The following is a 20,901-nucleotide window of genomic DNA, read 5'->3' on the forward strand; positions in this document are numbered from 1 at the left end:
CTCTACCCATGTTACAGGTAGAACTATTAAACAACTGTAAAAATAACTGTAATGTTGAATGAATATGATCCTAAACCAAGCAAGTAGCCTAAAGTTATAGGTGCAACATAACTGTAGTTTTCCTTCTGACACAGATAGGTTTGATAAGAGATGACCTGCGTTACACCATAAATCACATAAACTAGCTTTTGTGTGAATCTGCCTGATGCTTTTTCCATTTCTGCAAGTCAGGTTTCAATCATCCCTCCACTGTGAGATTTAGTTGTGCTGCAGCTCTGGTGAAGCCTCTCCCAACATCACATCTCACCCATTTTCTTTCTACACCTGGCAGAGCCACACCAGTACCCATGAGGACAGAGAGGAATTTCACACTAATCTAATGTTAATATCCAAGCTGCAGCGTTCATCCTGGCCTCTGATACATTTCCTCCTCATCCTGATTCCTGCCTGGTGGCACATTCTGTAAGAGCTTTGGTATTTCTGTTTTCTATTTCTGGTATTCAGTGCTGTTACTCTAAAAAAAAAAAAAAAACCTCACATTGAAAATATTATATGTACACTAGAGCTGCAACTATGAAAAATGGATTAATTATTTTAGTCACTTCTCAAGAAAAGAGCCAAACATTCTCTGTTACTAGTTTCTCTAATGTGATGATTCATTGCTTTTCTTTGTCTTATAAGATACTATTCTGACACTAATGGTTTTGGACAGTTAGTTCATTGGCCAAAACAAACAATTTGAATGTGTCATCTTGGACTTTAGGGGAATTGTGATCAACAGTTATTGGGAAAACTGTTGATCACTCCCATTTTATAAACATTTTATAACAATGAATCAAGCATGATTATGACAGTTATCGCTAGTTGCAGCTCTGATGTACACTGTTGTTGGGTTGTAGCCATTGCACATAATGCTTGGTTTAGATTGTCGGTAGCGCTACATTAATATCTATCAGTTAGGAGCAAGAAATGTGAAGAAATGTGATCTATGGTATGAATCATTACTCATAATGAAAGAATAATAATCAAAGAGCAGAGAGCTTTAGTGCTGTATTTTACTTGGCTTGAATTTTAAGAAAGAACTCAGCTGACAGGCTGAGCAGAGCTCATTTTCTGTCATTGTTTCAAACCAAGTGTGTTATGTATTATGTATTTCGTAGCTGCAACTGATCAGTCAATCTATAGAAAAATTAATCAGAAACTATATTCATGATCAAGTCACTTCTCAAGCAAAACCACCACTGTTCACTGTTTGCAGCATGTCAACTATTAGGATGTGATGTTTGTGATTTATGATGGTAAACTGAGTAACTTTGGGTTCTGGACATTTGACTACATCTGACATTTTACAGATAAGCAAGCAATTAATCTTTGAGGATTATTTTCGTTAATCTGTAAAGAAAATAATCATTAGTTGCAGCCCCGGTAGTCTGTAATAGGAAGGATAAAACTTCATAGGGACAAGTATGTTTTTCTGCAAACTCTTAAAACAATCTTAGTAGTCTTGGTGGAACATCTCCACATGGTGTCAGTGTAGCACTGATTGTTGTGAGCTAATTCATACCCAAAATGACCTCTGGTGTGACTAATACTTTGAGCAGCTCAGAGGATTCAGACCATCACAAATCAAGCTCCAGCACTGAAAACTATACTGTATCAGTAAGTAAGAGAAGGGCAGATTGTATTAATGGTATCAGACTGGGGTGTAATCTTTAAAGACAGTTAGACCAGTCTGAAAGTTAAGATTATGAACATGTAGATTTTATTTTCACACAAGCGCATACGTATGCATGAACTCTGTTTCACTTGGGTTTAATACTGTATGTGAGGTCATGAAAATTAGACATTTGTATTGTGTAATTTTTCTTTTTGCAGATTAAAACAATGCTGGAAACACTGGAAGAAGCAAAAGATTCCCACAGCAGCTACAAAAAAAAAAAGCCTCCTGACCTCTGATGAACACACACTGAGGTATGTTGTTTGTTTTTTTGGAGGGGGGGGAAAAACTGTTTAACTACTATCAACTTGTGCCTCTGTTTTTTATTTTTCTTATCTGTTCAGGACACACACCACCAGCAGCGCAGGCTCCTTCTCCTCCCCGCCCCCAACCCCCCACACTGCTCTGAGCTTGACCAGAGTCACTGACCTGGTAACACACACACAGCCATATGGTACGGCCTGCACGAGACTCCATACAGTAATTAGGGGGATGGTGGTGCCGCATACTCGCCTCTGCTGATTCTCCTCCTCTTCTCCTGAACATCATGAAATGTTTTTTATCCAAACTCGCAGGTGTGTGTTTTTAGAAGGTGCGGTGGCTGGCGGGGAAGCAAAAAGCCATCTGCAGTATGTCGGTGCACTCACTCCTGCGCTGTCATTGTTCTCAAGCAGGTTGATTGTTTGTTATGGTCTACACTGTTTGGGGAGTACACAGAGGTCTCTACAAATAAACAAACTGTCACACACACATAAACAAACACACACACACTGCCGTTTTCACCTTTGCCCCCGAGTGGGCTTTTGAGCCTTTATCTCTCTCGTGCAGAAATGTCAGTTTAGGCACAAAGCAAACGAGACTTGAAACCAGGCTGCAAAATTAACTTTTTGTCCACTGGCCAAATGGCTAGTGAGTGTTTTAGTGAATTTTACCAGCCACTCAATAGATTACCGTTGTTTTTTCTGGCTGGTGAGTGAAGCAAATCTACCAGCCAACATATTTTACCAGCATTTGGCTGGTGGCTGGTGCTAATTTGTGCCCTGCTTGAAATGAATGTGTTCATTAGTCTGAATAAAATAGAGACCAGGAAAAGCCTTTGCTAATTGTAGGAGCTGACTGCCTTACTAACATTTAATCAGCATCTACATTTCTGGTTATTCACAACATGATATTACACTTTAAATGAGCATTCTTGAGCTCTTATTTCAGCCATTTTTTTTAAAAAAAAATCGCAGTCTTGCCGGTGAGACAATGAAGCATTTTTGAACTTCAGTTTAAGACACAGAGAGCTCTCCTGTTGGCCACTGCTGTCCGCTGCCTCAACCTCTCTCTGACAAGGAGATGAGGAGGGGGGAGGAGAGAACGGCTGGGTAGAGCCGTGTGTGTGTGTGTGTGTGTGTGTGTGTGTGTGTGTGTGTGTGAGAGAGAGAGAGAGAGAGAGAGAGAGAGAGAGAGAGAGAGAGAGAGAGGGTTGGCTCTAGTGTGATGTGAATGGAATCAACGCGAGAGGGAGAAAGAGGGAGGAGGACAGCACAAATCAACCTGCCTCTTGACTTAACAACAGAATAGAGGAGCCGGTAGACACAAGAGATCAGGGAAGTGTGTGCTCTGTGTGTGTGTGTGTGCGTGTGTGTGTTGTGTTTCTTTTATTTTTGGACAGAGGAAGAGAACTGCAGACAGGAGGAACTGAAGGAGGAGAAGAAGGAGCCTAACCGTGGAGATAGATAGCAGAAAAATGCTGTCATGGGGAGAGAAGGGGAGGGAGTCGGCAGAGAGGAACAGGATGAAACAAGGCAGGGTCGAACGGAGCTGAAATGTGGAGGTAAGCCTTTTCTTTCTGTGTTGAGAATTACGGAGAATACACATTCCAGCCTCACCGGGTCCTCTTTCTGATGATAATGGATTCAGATAGATGGATCTGCACACCGTGTATGCCACATACCTCTGTACAGGCATGCATATGCCCCTTAAGCTCACACAATCCAATCAGAGACAATGTATGAAAACGACAGAGGATATGGAATAATGGCTTTGCATGATCATATCACCCTCCAGCATGTCCTCCCTCTGCCTCTCTGCTCATTGTGTTGCTGTCAGCTCTTTAAAAATGCATTTTATTGGGGCGTCCAAGTGGCTCAGAGAGCTAAGGTGCCATTTACACGCGACATTGTGGGGTTTGAATCCAGCTTGCAACCTTTGTCGCATTTCATCCCCGGCCTCCTCCTCCTCCTCCTCCTCCTCCTCCTTCTTCTAACCCCCCCACCACCACCACCACCACCTCCTCCCTTCTCCCGACACTAACCCCCCATCTTTCCTGTCTCTCTCCATTGTGCGCTCTCCAACGAGGCAGAATTGTCTTAAAAACAGTGTTATGACATTGTCAAGAAGCCACTGCAAAACCTCGCCGTAGAGCGGCTGCAGGACAAGGTGGAGGGAGGGATGGATGGATGGAGGGGGTACTGAGAGAATGAGAGAGGGAGACAGAGAGAAAGGGATGAGCTAAAGATGCAGGAACAAAAAGAAGAGCAGAATTTATTTCAAATGTATATTTTCAAAGACAAAAAAAAAAAAAAAAGAAAAGCCACCATCTTTAGTCTGCGGTGCACGGAGATAAAGAGGATTGTAATACGCCTGCATGTGATGTGCACAGACAATGATGGAATGGAGAGCCACAACCGGATTTGGGGTGTTGTTTTCAAGGTGGCAGAGAAAATGAGGGATGCAGGAGTCAGGCCCCCCCCCATCCCCACCTCCTCCCTCCCCTCCTCACCCTCCTCACCCTCCTCACCACCCCCTGCACTCTCTTAATTTTGGATGGGGCTGTGTGTTTACGAGGCGTTGGGGTTTCAGGGATGCTGAAGGGAAAGAAAGGCAGGGATGGAGGGCTGGCGGGTAAAAGAGACACGCAGCAGCAGCTTACATAAGCCAGTGCACTCAAAGGACAGGCCTTTTAATTTACATTGAGCCGCATGCAGTGTGGTGGCCACTGTGGTTGATGTTTTAAACCATCAAAGGCATTTTGAACTGGCATGATGGAAGGACTCTCTGCAGGAAGGAAGGATGTGTGATTGGTAGAAATATGAATGTGACCTGATGGCATTGTGTTTGTGTTCCTGGCTAGACTGGCAGGAGGGTGTGATGTTGTTCGTCAGGGTCAACTTTGTGTGTGTGTGTGTGTGTGTGTGTCTGAAAATCCACCTTGTTTTTCTCTACCTCCTGTCGTTTTTTATGGGAAATGCAGCCCGTTCATCCAACTCTGTCGACTTGTCCACTGCACTACATATATAATGTATATAAAATAGTACAGTTCTCACTCAGTGGCCGTGTTTAAGTGGTATAACTAGCAGTTGCAAACACTGGTAGTTCCTTAATTGACAATACTTGTGTATTATTTAATTGATAGAGAGATATTTTAGAATTTAATTTAATTTAAGAGCCTACTAGTACCAGAATAACTGCAGCCATTGTGAAGCACTGTGCTTCATAATTTACTTTCTATCTCCATCAATATTTAATGATAGATTTAGATTTTATATCGCTTTAGTGTTGGCACTTTTTCCTTAAGACATGTTTTCTAAGTCAATTTGATGGAAATCCACTCTATTGGCAAAGTAGTTTAGCAATTAGTGCCTGTTGGTTTTCATTATTTTCTATAATCAAATCACCTCAAACAATTACATGTCTGCCTGCTATTACCAGTGAGGTGCAGCTTTGTAATGTGAATGATAGATGAGTGTAGATAAAGTATTTCATTATGATACTGAGGAAAGAGAGATGTGTGGATCTGTGTCCGGGATATGAGCACATTTCGGTGTCTGATCTGGGCCGGACACACTTGACACACTCGACACTTGACATCCAGTTTGTACCATTGTACTGGAACTCAGTCAGCAGCAGTTTAACTGTTGATGACAGAGTTATTTGACATGTTTAATATGGTAAACTCCATCACCAAAAAGATCCCTGTACACTGAAACTAGAGGTTGACGTTGTCCACGCTCAGAGATATAAACTTAAAAGTCTAGTGCCGAAAGAACGGGATTCAGCATAATGGTTCTGTTTCAGAGTAGATTTTTTTAAGGCAATAACCTACAAAAGTCTTTTCCTATGGGAGGCTTCTGCAGGACATGTGGGACAATCACAGCTTGCATAGGAAGGGAGCAGAGGTGGAGGACACTCTTGAATCGATCGACCCACTTTTATTTCCTTCACCGAACAAGAGCCAGGAGAGCTTGACTATATACATGCGTGTGTCATGTCGTAGATTCAGACTGTCACATGTCTCAGCGTCTTTCTCCCCACTGTCAGTTCTTGTCTAGCAGAGAGATAATGCCATGAAGATAATCCTAAATGCTCAATCAGTGACTGTTTATGCCAGCGGTAACCTCTAACATGAGAAGTCATCATCATTGTGAAACCAAATCAATAAAAGATAGAAGGAATAATAGAAGAGGGAGGAATGCTGTCGTTGTTTGCCCTTTTGTAAATGCAGGTGGAGGAGTGAATAACCTCTGTGTGCTTTACGCTGAATAATGATAATGATGGTTTTTTTTACCAGCATCACACAGATGTGCAGTAAAACTGAGTCACTGTGAGGGGCGGTAGATCTAGGATAATGTATTCTGAAGTTGTTTGTCAGGATTTAAACTTTGGCTCATGTTATTTGACCCATTTTTTGCAAAATAATACAATGACTCCTAAAATGACTCATCTTTCACAAAGAAACAGTTATTAATCAGCAGTCTTCAGTTAGCAGATTGTACAGATGTGACAATAAAAGGAAAATTAAGGCTATAAAAAAGTGATTTCTGAGGTTATTTTTAGTTTGTGCTGCTTGATACAAGATGGTCCCTGCATGTGAACAAAAAGCTATGAGCAATATGAACATTTTGACCTGTTTGTGCGCTCAGTTGTTCACGTGTCGTGAGGTTACCAGGCAGATTTTGTTTTTGTCTGAGTCAGCATCACATCATTCCTCTCATTTGGAGCCATTTTGCATGGCTACACCCAGCAGGCTCCCTGTGGGGGCTCAGCAAGGAAGGCAGTTGGACAGGCGGAGCCTTCCCTTCGTCGGATGGCAGGATGCCGGCAGCGTAAGCCACTGGGTGGATCCTCTTAGCTTGTGCTCTCTGTTGTCACCTGTCCCCTGCAGCCACTGGTCTTAATGGAAGATCAGGCATCATTAGTTTTGTTCGAGGCCGTTGCCCTTCTGTGGCTGCGTAGTAGTAATTTTGCGATATTAAGAAAGAACATAAAAGATGTAAGAATGAGTCATTCAGTGAGTTGGACAGAGCAGGACTGCACAGTGGAGATAAATTAGTATGACAAATATTCAGTGAGATTTTTTATCATTTGGTGAGTCAATTCTCAATAGCTGTTGTCTTTTTGAAATGTAGCATTTTAAGACTTTCAAAATGTCCCTGAATGATTTTGCAACACACACTTTCTGCACAAAACGATTTTGTTAGATTCTCAGAAATTACACACGGGAATAATTCTCTTTAATATCCTCTTCAAAACAAAATCCATCGGCTGTTGAAGTATGAAGTCAGAGATGAAGAGAGAAATAGGTCCTGCAAGTACAAAGAACATAATCATTATTGGTAAAAGATGAGTTTGAGGCCTATTTTAAATAAATGATGTTATTAGAGTTTTGCTAGTCATTCGATGCTCTATGTAGAGCTAAAGAGAGAATAAGAAATGGAGCCAGGTACTTTCAACAACAAAACCTTGATGTAATAGTCCTAAAATATGTGGAAGCTGCTGTTTTTATAGACATATTTATGTAAGCATCTGCTGTGAATACTTAAGTTATATTTAGACAACTCACGTGTAAGAATCCCTATAAACATGTAGCCTACTGCGTTCACATGTTGAGAAATGCCCTTCAGAAATACACTGAAACTTATTGTCCTTAATCACAATGTCCCTCTCAATTATGTCATACATACATTATAAACCATTAAGTGGTGCAGCGGCTCCTTCTCATTGTTCACGTTGCTATTACAGGAGAAGTGCACTCAGGGGTATTCAGAGCCACTGAAAGCAGATCGGGGCCAACTATTCACGCTCGCACCACGTCACTTCATCGCCAAGCTTTGGTAGATACAGATCAAAAAAGGCGGACAAGAAGCCTAATGGAAAATATTCTATTCTCAGGCTCAAGCATGACAAATTAAAGATTATCAGCATATTGTTATTTACCACTGAAGGACCTTTTTGGTCTGTATGAGGAGGAAGTTGCAACCTCAGTTGTTTCATTTGCGTGGTTAAAGGCATTGACAATCAAGAAGTGAGAGGAGAGAGCAGATACCTCTCAGTGCTGGGTTGTCTGTCTGCTCTCACAGGGCAAAACAGAAACCTCACACAGGAAACTGAAAGATGTGACCATGGTGGTGTATTACGGAAGCCGGCTGGAGGGGAAGAGAGGAGAGGAGTGTTTTCCTTTGAAATGAAGTCCTGCCACACTTCCCTTATTCTTGCTCATTTTTAATAATGTGACACAAATATGTGCCTTGAAGTCATAGCCTTTATGTGTCAATTTAATACCTTAGTGGGAAAAAATTAGCAGCAGGAATAATATTGGCTGCAGGCATGCACTGATAAACTTTGCAATTGAGCAAGGTGCTGTAATGGCTCAGTGAATTATTCCATGGAAGCATTAGTCCACACTAGTAATTCACGTGGAAGTCTGCATGTTTTCATTCACAAGTCTAAATCCGCAGAGGCACAGAACCTTCTTGATGATGATAGCCTAGATGTACAAGAGCATCACAGCAAAGCTACAGTAAATCGGCTGCTATCTGCATCACTGTAGTTAGCATAATGGTGCATGAGCTGCTTGTTTTTATGTAGGTCAGAAGGTGCAGAGCCGCCGGTGTAAATGACACGAGGCCAACAAGCAGAGGAGAGGCTGTAAGCTGCAGCAAGTGCTCGCCTGCAATGTGCCAATTTACAGTGACCCCCCCCCCCCCCCCCCCCCCCCCCCCCCAATAAAATAGTATCTTAGTAGGATATTTTTTTCACACTTTAATCCTTATGATTATTTGTGATTAGCTACACTAGCTCCCAGGTAAAGGTGTAGGTTTTCATGCAAATGCAAGACTTTTAGAGGTACTATTTGCAGTGGTTCCTTCACTACACAACTGCTGCCATCCTCTTCAATTTGTGTTTGGGCTTTGATATTAATGTCAGAGGTGTGTGAACTAGCAGAAAAGCAGAAAGGATCGCTGTACCGATGCCTGCACCATGAAAGTAAACAAGAGACTAGTCAATTTCACCAAATAATGATAGCAATTTGTGTCCACTAAGGTCATAATGGACACAGACGGAGCTGGTGTAGCTTGTAAGTTTGATGGCAACAATTTAGAAGTGGCCTTTACCCGCAAGTCATAAACAACACTTATTGAGTGTAACTGAAGACAGCTTTCTTCAGGAGATTTGCTCCCACAAATAAAGATTTTCAGCTGAGAAATGGGGATGAGCATAGGTACTGTTGCAGCCATTTCATGGGCACTCAGCTTCATTTCATTGTACAATAGGGACAGTGAGGAAGCGAGGGAGGTCAGCATCTCTTCCTCTGAAAAGTGCACAAGGTAGGCTAACAGTTCAGATTGCTATTACAGTTTTTCTCACATGCTTTGGTATATTTCTTGAAAGAGTTTTAAAGCTCTCAGCACTGAAGATGCATTTCCCAAAACAGCTCATACATGAAGCAAAACATTCTAGTTAACCTACAGAAGGCTATAACTCACCCAAAACCTTTAATTCATGTTTCAAAATGAAGTTACCGTGTCAATGATTAAGTTGCCACCAAAATAAGATGTTCCTTTGACATTGTGTAAAACCAAGGTGGTCAAAATGTTTAGATTTTTTGTCAGAATGAAAGTGGACCCTGAGGAAGTGTGTTCCTCATCTCCTAATTTCCAAACAGTGTGGTCCATCATGTTTTCACTGAAGCTGAATGCCTGCTGTACCAGACCAGATCTTTCGGAAGCGAACTGACTGCTGTTGTGTATCGAAGTGAAAACTCTGCAGGTATTCCACTTTATAAAGCAAAAGAGCACTTAGATTTGCATGTAATGTGAGGAAAAACAACACAATACAATACAATAAACAGAAAAATAACTAAAAATTAAAACAAAACATATGCCTACTATATGCAGCAGTATAGTAACAAAATAAAGTTACAGTGCTGGGAATCACAGTCTCCTGTCTGTTTGGTTACAGATTCTCATTGACTTCACACCTTATGCTCTCACTTGCAATGCAACAGAGGAAGAATTGTCTTGTATGCCACAACCATCTCTGCACGCTTCTGTTGTTATTTCACATCATGCAGCATTCAGTGCAGCAAGTAAAGACCACAAGATTTGGTGGTCGATGATTATATGCTTCACTCTTTCACTTTACACCTCTGTTGCCCCCGTCCAATGTTCATCTGAGCAGTTTCCTCCATGTTCACAAGTTCTAGTAACTCTGTTGCCCTTAAGCTCTATAAATATGTTTTACAATACGTATACTCATGACTTACAGCTGTAAACTGACTGGATGGCACGTGCCAATCGGTTGATCTAAGATGTGAGAAACTCCCCATTCATAAGTGAAGTTCGAGTTTCACCTGACAACAAATTTATCAGTTTAGCAGATTTTACGACCACTCCATATCAATGCAATTCATGAAACATGGGCTCAGCACATTTTGACAATTACACGGACTATTCTGCATGTGATGACTTATACAATGAAAAAATTGTAACATATTTTTGAGAGTAAAACTATTCAACTGAGAAGAAACATAATCTATTTTGTTCACAAAAACATATACAACCAATAATTGTTCAAATTTGTAGACAACTGTACTTAGTCATTTGCCTAAATGTGCGACAACATTTGCAAATGATAACAAAGAAATGCTCTTTCTGTTGTGCACAAATACAAAATGTTGTAAAGAAATCTCACATATTGTTTTGACCACTTCAACTGCCATTCGAGAATTGAGCCAAAGCACCTGAGAAAAACTGTAAAGCAATATCGGGCAATCTCTTTTCCTCTGCCTCAGAGCTGGTTGCACGGATGACAGAGGAGTAACAGTGAACCGTTGAGCTCAACATAATAGATACAGTCATGAAGTTGAGGGTCAGTTCCTTTCCTTGTTGCACACGCCCACACATGCAGAACACACACACACACACACACACACAAACCGTCACAGAAGGACAGCTGCTCTTCCTGTCAATGTAGTGGACAGTGTGCTGCATCAATAAGGCTTGTACACTATTTTATAGAGTCAGCAGAGACATACAAAGACAAGTACTCAAACTTTCTCACATTTAGACCTGAAACCTCTCTGCCCATCCCCTCACACACACACACACACACACACACACACACATACACACACATAGTCTGTCACAAGGTGTATTTTCAGATACACAGGAAGTGGCAGTGCTCTGCCAGCACACAGTGTTGATGTCATGGCAAATAACATATCAAACAATAGCGTTAGGTACTTTCTTTTGCTGTCGCAGAGCAGCACGTAGGTTACAGTAGAAACAATAGTGTTTGGAAATGTAATCGAGAGAGTATTAGTGTAAGGTCGTACTATTTATTGCAAGAGGAAGTAAGGTTTTAATATAGACGATTCTATAGAAGGAGCTTTTCTGAGCTTACTTCCTCTTTGTATACTGAAGGGGGAGGTCCACTGATTATGTATTGTGATGTATGCGTCTTGAGTAAGAAATAACACAAAACAATGTCCACATTCTCTGATTTGTGAAGCATTTGGGTTTCTACCGTCATAGTGTCTGACTTGTTTTCTGAGTAAACCATGTCAAAAACATCCCAAAAAGAACTGAAACTGGACCAGACATTGCTGAAATCACACTCTGGATGACCTCAGCCACACTGGTTTACTGTAAGACATGAGACACACATGCACAAAGAAGTCAAACACAGACTTGGTTATAAATCATGACAAATTAGTTCACCAAAGCTGTGTCTGTGTGTGCATCCCCAACAGCACAAGACTGGACAAGGGAGCAACCCAGCAGCAATGAATAATTAACAACTTGGTGACCCTCGCCCGCTTTCACCCGGCCTCATTAATAATTTATAAGGCTGAGGACTTATTTTCAATTTTTGAAGGACACATGTAAGGGAGGGTAGCTCTTCTTGAAATTAAAGGTATTTTATTGTGTGGAGGGAGGCTTGACCTCCACATACAACCATAACAACAGAGCTGATGCAGACAAGGACAGCATTTTACTGACTCATGAATTGAATCATCAAGTCACTGAATCATGCCTCTTCTTTGACATTGAAAAAGTAAATATCAGTGACATTTTTTTCGGATAAAGTAAAAATGTGTTTGGAGGGGAAAACATGCTCTCATAGTGTCCTTGAAAAATCCAGTTTGCATCAGCATGCTGTCACCATAAATGACAAGAGAAACATAAAATAGGGCAGGTGTAGTGATCGCTTTAAATTCTCCATGTTGTGATGCCGCAGTCATCCCAGTCAACAACTTCTGTAACTGTTCCTCTGTTATCTGTCTGCATCACCTTGAAGTGTTGTGAGCAAGTGTTCAAAAAGCATCACTCTGTTAGAGATGATACATGTGTAACATTTAAGGCAGAAAATGTGTGGAGAGTCGCTCGCACAGCGGGGACATGAACGATTACCAGTGACAGGATCAAACTGTGAGTTACGGTCATATGTTTTGGAGAGAACGCCTGCCTGCTGCAAAATATTGCTCACAATTATGGCTTGTATTTCTAAGATTCTTCAAAAATACTGCTCTTTTCTTCCTGCCACCTTGACAGTCATCCTCTTTTTTTTTTTTTTAAAGTCAGTCTATTGAGGACAGGTGCCAGTGATGCAGGATAATATTTCTTTAGGGAGCAATAACTCAGACTGACATTTGCAAACTGTTTGAATGGAAAAAGAGAGATACAACACATTACAAAAAAAGAGAGTGCTGCAGTACCATCCACTTACCAGCCTCTGGACTTGGCCCAGTTCACCGTCCGCAGTGTGGCGAGTGGGGGGAGGGCAAGTGTTGTGCATGAGAATTAACTAATTTTCTTTCTCAGTTCGGTGTCACACATCGGGCAGCAAAGCGGGGATGCAACCTGATCTTGAATGTAACAGGGTTGCGTGGGATCAATAATGACAGTGAGTCTGAGCCTGGCTTTAAATTTCCCCAAATCAATCACTATTAGGGAGTTGATTTAGACCTTGTGGTTTAGAATTGGCGAGGCAGCTTTTAACTAAAAGGATAGACAGTGACACTACTGACAGCTGACCTCCACACTGAGGCTGGACGTTTAAAAGGATTTCTAAGCCAAAAGAAATATTCACTTCTCCATCTTTATGTGTTATTTCGTCTCACATGTCAAAACCAGATGACAACATGGGAGTCTGGCACTATGAAAGACTGCTTGCCTCATATGTGCAGGCGGGCAGAGTATTTCGCAACTTCAGCCTTCAATTTTGACAGAAAAACAACAAGCATGACAATAAGTTGCAAGTATAAACAGTCACTGCAAAGGCTTTTTCTAAACTTGATGTGATGGAGTTGATAAGGCCGCAGTCACTGATCACATCTAATTGCTGCTAAGCTGTTAAGCCGATTTTCATGGCTTCACCTGAAGGGAAAACAGATCAGATCTCAGTCGTTTATATCAGATCTTCCTTTTTTTCCGCCATTAAATACTTCAAACGACTGCACCGTCAGCATTAAGTGCGCTGAATGTCGAGGTTAGAAAAGCTGCTCATTCATACCGCAGTGTCGCAGTCAGGCTGTCATAGGTGTGGAAGTGTTGAGTAGAAATGATGACGTCGATACCCATCCTCTCAGAGTTCAGAAGTCAGTCATCTCTTCCTGTTTCTCAGGACGCAGACTTTGCACGAGCGAGTGCAAAGTATGTCAGGCAGCCATGACTTCCCCAAAATGGTGTGTGCTTAGTATGACTCTCCTCTGACTTCAGATAGTGTCCTCACATCGTTCTCTAGAGACCCATTAACTTTGTCCCGGATTTAACATGGAAGTGGACGTCATTAACTGTTGTCAGTGAAACCAAACATCTACCCTGGGTAGTCATGGCCCTTCAAACCGAATCTGGTGCAAAGGAAGAGATATAATCCTCAGCTCCACAGAATAATTTCAGATTTCTCTTTGTGATTTGAGGGTTTCACACAGGAACAAACTCCTGATGGACACAGGAGCTTAGCACACACAGAAATTGATTTTTTTCAGCACTAAAATAAGTCTAGTTTATCTAGAACATGTGAGGACAATACTGAGGTTATTACTGTCCACTGGACTTTTAAGCTCTGAGACGCAGGATTAAACACTGCTTTGTACATGCATTATTGAGTTTCTCGGGGACTGAGAGTGGCTCTGGTACCATAAGGAGATCTGTGGAGGGCAGCAGCCTCCCAGTGGTCTTAGTGAATGCTCCAAATCTTTCAAAAAAAAATCCTGGAGAGCATCGGCTACATGTCTGGGTCATCCCTCCCCTGGAATGATCCTGTGGCAGAAGAGAGAAACAAAGAAGTTGCTTTATGCTGTTCATTACATAAACTGATGCGATGCTTCAATAGCTCTGCACGGGCTACTCAGCTGTTTCCATGAAGTAGTCTGACCATATGAGTATATGTCAAAGTTATGATCCTTGCTATGGTGAATCAGCTTCAAGGCAGGAGAATATCGCACAACAGTCAAATCAAAGTCTGTGCTGTTCCTCCTCAAAGCCATTTAATACAAAGTGTTCAACGTGGTTCCAGTGGGGGTCAAGTTCCTGTTGATGTGGTGTTAGATTTGTGGCTCAGAGGACACACAGGGTCACACACTCTTCCCATCAACTCCTGCACCGACTGATTTAAAGAAATGTGTGTGTGATGTGGACGTGGGGGAGTTTATGCAACTTTAACTGGAAACAGTATTTGCTTCAGTTCCTTGTACAAGAGTAAGCACCATTGACGTGTGCAGCTGCCTAATATGGCTAAAAATATTCTCAATAGCAGATATCTCTGTTGATTGTATGTTTTGGCTTTATGTACTTATTATTTTAGAAAATGATGCATCTACACCATAATGTCAATGTTCATCTTTTTGCAAATTTTGCATACTTGAGGAGATCCACATTGAACCCGTTCATGACACAAAACTCAAGAATGATGTGGTGTTATTGTGCATTGCTATGAAAACAATCTTTAAAAAGGCGAGATACAGCATCATCAGACCAAAAGCAGAACCCATTTACAATCAGGTGGATTGAGAGCTTTTGAAAGAAAAAGAGTTTCCCTTTACTGTTTATCGTCTCAAGCCTTCATGATATCCTTAAGTTCTTTTTTATTGCCACTCACAGTCAGTTCTGCTGTTACGAAATGATCTATAATATTAGGGTCTGGTTTAAGTCAGAGTGATATAAAGTCGGACGGTTGTTCAGCTAGAAATATCCCTGGAAAACATTAAGCTGTTTGTTAATAATTTATGTGTTTTTTTTTTCTAAGGTAGCACATTTTTGTTTAAGTTTGTTTAAATGACAAAGCTTCACTAATTTTTTGTTGGCAGGATGTACAATTACATTTAAATTGTCAGCCTAATGCATTCAGCAGAAAACATATTTCATAATACAAGCAACGGGTTATCTAATGAACTGTGCAGAAAGGAGGCAGGGACAGAACACTTCAGTTCCTCTTCACTTTGTACTTCTACATAAGGTACACCACACTTCTCTACAGTAGTAACAGAGGACACTTTGTATTGGAAGAGAGGTGTTAATATGTATTCTAAACACTAGTCTGGATGACTGAAGATTTGATGGAAGACATCACATATCAGTAATGGTAAGAAAAAGACCGCCTCGCTTTTAAAACATTTGGCTCCTTTCCACAAAGTGCCATTTTCTGTTGCTGTGCTTGATTCTGATTCAAAGAGAATGTGGTTATTGCCCTCGCAGTGGTAAACATGGATGAAAAAGAAACACCCAAAAGATTGTGTAGATGCTAATTATGCAAATAACTTGGTGATCCAGGTTCTTTGCGGTTAGTCTTCAAAGCCACTTAAAAAGCCAGTAATTTTTTCATTTAGTTTGTAGTCTGAAAATATATATATTATATAATCACTGTCTTATTTCTACCAGTAGTTTAGTGTATTATACCCTTTTTTGACCAGATAGTTTGAGGTACCAGAGCCATAGCTGATTAGTACATACAAGTCTCTTTTGCACATTACAGATTCCTTAGGAGGTTTGAGCCACTTCTTTTCACTGGTGTCAAGCAATCCAGAGGATCAAATGGAGAGAGTTTTGTAAACAAATGTTATTTTAACTTGGCTTTATTAGACAGACAGCCTCTTAAATATGCTTGGCACTTAGCATATGTATAGAGTAAGTTAACAAAATAACAAAAATGAGATAAGATGCTGCACAGCTACTACCTTAACAAGGTTGGCATTGCATACACTGTAGCGTATTGTAAGTGTTTCCTGATGGAGTGCCACCTGCACTTTTTCTCATGTTTGTGATTTTATGCTTTTTTTGGTCTAAGTATCCAGTTTTATCGTGAGAAGTACAATAGTGTCTGTGCTTTGGCACAGATTAAGTTGCTTTTATATCTGCCTAAACCAGCTTGTTTCTGCAGCCAGTAAAGTCATTAACATCGATGCAAACACACATCTATACAATATCTGTATGTGGTGTTGAAGAGCTGAGATACAAATAAACTAGACAGCCATTCTCCTGAGTTTTAATAGGGAGCAGTTAAATCATGACATACTCATTTCTCCTCCTTGTTTGTCTTTGTTGGCTTTGTAATAGTCTGCTGAGGAATATGAACGGGGTCGCTGACATAAACATCATCAGTCATAGGCTCATCTGACAAAAGTGGAGCCATTTCACCTACTGAGTAGAGTAAACTGGGTTACTACAAAGCACTGGTGGACTGGATACCACATTTAGAGGGTGGCACCAGACCGGTTGCTATGGAAACAAGGACTGATTCATGGGTCGGGGGTCTTAAGAAGCTCAGGAGTATGTGATTTTTACAAAGGCAGTGAGTGATAAGTGTCAGTGTTAGTGGAGAGCAGGAGTGTTTCTGACCCTGAAAGTTGGTTTTGTTGTTGGAACAACATGAAGACAAACTAATTTTGGGGGAAAAAAAGATCCCACTGCTAATAATCTACTCTGCCTCTTTGAAACAGAGGAGAAAGAGCATTGCTCACACTTTTTGAAGGCATTGTGAAACACGCAGATGATGCTGCACCTAATGATTTCAGAAAGACACACGTTGTGTCCACATGGGGAATGACGTTTGAGAAGAGTTTGAAGGTTCCCAGAGAGGAACATGAGCAGGGTTTTAATGTCAGCAGCCCTGGCACCATACAGACGGTACACAGAGGCTGCTCTGTGTGAACCACTGCTCCTATGTCAGATGGGGAACCACACACTGCCGGAAATCTAGTCCAAGGGAGAGAGTAGCCTTGACCTACCAGAGGTGTTCACAAAAAAATTGTAAAATTAAATGACCTGAAAAGAAATTAATATTCTACATATTACAAAAATGGTAAATATTTTAAGTTTCATTTTCATTTTTTGGAGTCAGTGTTCTTAAATGTGACTGTTCTAGGCCAATAAAACAGGTTTTAAAGAAAGAATAATAGTTTTTCTCCACCTTTTTTTTTTTGGTAGCTGGTGGGGGAATTTCTGAAGTCGTGGTTATAGCCCTTTGTATACACATGAGCAGTCTGTCTGTTTCTATCAATTTAGCTCCTCCTCCCCAGTCCTGACTTGTATTAGCATTTAAATGTGTGTGAATTTTGAATGTTTTTATCAATATATGTTCATCAAATGTTGCAAATTTTAAGACACTGGTCGCTGGGAGGTGAATCAGATGGGGATGAGGCTATCATGTCATAGCAGAGCAAACTGTGTCCTTCCAAAAATTATATGGAGACATCTAAATGTGTCACACAGCTCGTGCAGTTGTTATTTTAAAGAAAACAAGTGAAACAAGATCGAATAAAATAGACTAATCTATATTTAACACAAGCATTCATGCATTTGGATGGCTATTATTGACCAAAATAAAGAAAACAAGCAAAGGAGATGAAGCTGGAAGTGATCAAATGCTGAATCAGACAGTAAAAAACAATAGCAGTTCACCAGGACATGACTGTTTAAAAACTCAGTACAAAGCTGAATCTGAAGCCACTTCCTGTTAACAGTGGTGACCACCTCAAGCGCCTCTACATGTCTTTAAAAGGGCATGTGAATACCTCATCACATTAGCATATTTTGACACAAAATGAAACTACTGATAACCTCCAGTCTTAACAAGTCACACATCTTCCATATTTTGTTTAAAGATTTGCAAAAATGTAAAGATTTGCTAATATATTCTCTTACTTTAAGGAAATCAAGAGAGAGTGAGAGCAGGCAAGAAAGGGAAACAAAGATTTCTTGTGACTTCCTCACTTACTCTAGCATTTTATGTGTATGTGAGTGTGTCTGTGTGTGTGTGTGTTTCTGGTAACAGCTCTGCACCATTGCACCTGCTGTTCAGGGTGCAAGCACGAGAGAAGAGATGCATGTGAAAAAACCAGACAGGAAGAAGGTTGATATTATTGAGAACGACAAAAGGTTTCAGCTTCAGTTGCTTGACGTCAGTTTGGTCAGACACAGGGCAACTGCGTCAAAAGATGAACTTTATCTTGCACAAACTCCTCTTAATTGGTAAGTTCCAATCGAAACTTTGAGCGATTAACTGTATTAGGACTTAAAAAAGGGAAGCGTAGTGCTTGATATTCTTTAGCACAAAGCTGTTGCCTTTAAATGACTCTTTACCTCTTCATTGATACATAACAACGTCTTGGTATTATTCTATTATTCACACTGTTTCTTTTTGTTATTATTTCTATATTTTTTGTAAATACTGGTGCCGGAATTAACAACAAAACCGAGAGTCTGTTGTTGTGCGAACATATGTGAAGTTGAGAGACAGTTTACACTCATTTCTCTTGCATGTTGGCACACTTTCAATAAGCCAGGAAGGCCCCCTCCCCTGTGTTAAGACTGTCTATTGTGAGCGTGTGCATGGTGGATGTGGTGGAGCATTAGGCCCGCTATGGAACTATTTAGGGAAACTTTGGAACGGAAAGTGTGTAAAGGAAAGAATAATAATGAAAGAAAACAGAGGTACTAGCATTACCCAACAATAAAACACACGTCAGACCTGGCGGCTGCTTTATTGTTGGAATTCAATACTTGTTTATCAAAACCATTCCTCTCCACAAAGTGTCTCTGTTTACTCACTGACTGGGTTGAATATAAAGCTGTCTATTGTGATAATAGCAACGTGGGTGAATGATGGGAAAGATTACATTGAAAATGGCATTGCTTTCTTTTTTTATACAGGTGGCCAGTGGACGAGACCAAAAGGGAAGCTGCAGGCACTGAAGAGTGCAGACGAATGGATGTCATGTTCAAAGTGTCGATGAAGGCAGGGCCTTTCCTACACAGAGGGCGGAGAGTCAGGCTCCAGTGATGATCCTCTCATCCTCACTCCACAGGAAGGAGCCCCCTGCAACTGGTGTACCACCAAAACACACATCTGCACACCTGGACGGTCCCCTGCAACGAGAAACAGCTGCACACTCTCCTCATCAGAACTTAATTTACACTCAAGAACTCGGTGACTTGTGATAACAAAGTGTGGCCCAAGGGTTGAGAAAGTTCAACCATCTTAAGTGGTGTAAATGAGGACTATATTTGTTGCTTTCACTCAGCGGGGTTTTTCATCTTTGTGCACAGCTCTCACACACCACACCAGCACCATAGAGACCAGGACAGAAATTTAACTGGGAGAGCAGAAAGCTCTGGACCAGATCGGTTTCTCAGGCACCATGCAGTCAGACGACCTCTTCATCCGCAAATTTCGCCGTCAGAACGTGCGACCACCTATTGCCGCTGTCAACTTTGACCCCAAGCGGGAGGGCGTAGGTGTAGTGGAGTGGCCGCCCAGGAGGGACGGTGATGGAGCTGATGGAGACAGCCTCACTCCAAGCCTCGTGGGGCTGCGGTCGGTGGGCCGAGGCCACATCATGCAGAGAAGTAACAGCGATGTAACTTTAGGAGACTTGGACTCCTCTGGGAAGGCGGGGGGCAAAGTAGCACGGGTGGTTGGTGAGAAGGCAGGTGCAGGGGCTCAGGGGGACTCGGGTGTGCTGCTACACAGGGAATACGGCAGCCTGTCCTCACTGGAGAGACAGACTCAGGCCCAGGAGCAAAGCGCAGATGACCAGGGGCCCCTGAGTCCAAATGCTCTCCGCTTCAAAGACCCTTTCCTGCTTTTAGGACTGCAGGGCAACCCTCCGGAGCCTGATGGCTTCTTTCGGGGTCTGTCTGTTTCCACAGGGGACTCCCCGAAACCTGCCAAACCGCCGAAGCCTGAAGGTCTAGGTAAGAAGTCCAAACCTGTGCACTCTCAGATCCCTCCACCTGGCCCGTATGATAACCTCGGTGGCGGAGCCTGGGTGAGGAATTTTGCCCACTACGATGTTCAGAGCATCCTGTTTGACCTCACCGAGGCAGCCACAAACAGAGACAGCATTGGACGGAAAAAGAATATCACCTCAGGGGCTTCAGCCGCCTCCCAGCTGCGCCCACTCTCCCAGGCCACCCCGTCCTCACCTGCACAGGGTGGGGGAGGCAACGGGGGGAACGCAGATGACCCTGAGCAATCGCTGCTGCTGGACGAAGGTGATGGCAATGATAACGAGCTGCTGCTCAGCTGCCCTCACTTTCGCAATGAGACGGGGGGAGAAGAACAGGTGGGTCTGGGTCAATCCCAGGGCAGGCGATGGCTTTGGTCGAGCCTGCGAACACCCAATGACGCAGTGTCGGTCCTGGAGGAGCCCAGAGAAAGTCACGTCCAACAGCAGGGCAAGAGCAACTACTTTATAGAGCATGCAGATCTGGGAGCCCATTACTATCGCAAATATTTCTACATGAAAGGTACGTGCTACGACGTGAAAGTCATCTTACATTTTTGCTGATTCTGTTTATGCCCAGTCAATGGAGAGAATGATACCACAGGAATACACTTATCAATTCTTCATCACATTTCTTATCTTATAATTTATGAGCATCATAAATTATAAGATAAAGCACCTCCATAAT

The 20,901-nt window shown here is 41.9% G+C and overlaps 1 protein-coding gene across 7 annotated transcripts in view; it reads left to right on the forward strand.

Annotated features, from left to right (window-relative positions):
• The first annotated feature begins 2,084 nt into the window (after positions 1-2,084).
• sipa1 (signal-induced proliferation-associated 1) overlaps positions 2,085-20,901 on the forward strand; it is a 33,672-nt gene continuing 14,855 nt past the window's right edge. For 3 of the 7 annotated variants that reach the window (XM_067607901.1, XM_067607902.1, XM_067607900.1), the window contains exons 1-2: positions 2,085-3,539; positions 19,138-20,736. In XM_067607901.1, the coding sequence (XP_067464002.1) occupies positions 19,626-20,736 (1,111 nt within the window). In that variant the 5' untranslated portion in view covers positions 2,085-3,539; positions 19,138-19,625. Of the gene's footprint in view, positions 3,540-15,448; positions 15,572-18,297; positions 18,457-19,137; positions 20,737-20,901 lie in introns of those variants that run through there. The other 4 variants (XM_067607899.1, XM_067607896.1, XM_067607898.1 and 1 more) reach the window with 4 other exon arrangements.

The sequence above is a fragment of the Thunnus thynnus genome, chromosome 13 (assembly GCF_963924715.1).
Source record: "Thunnus thynnus chromosome 13, fThuThy2.1, whole genome shotgun sequence".
NCBI classification, from domain to species: Eukaryota; Metazoa; Chordata; class Actinopteri; order Scombriformes; family Scombridae; genus Thunnus; species Thunnus thynnus.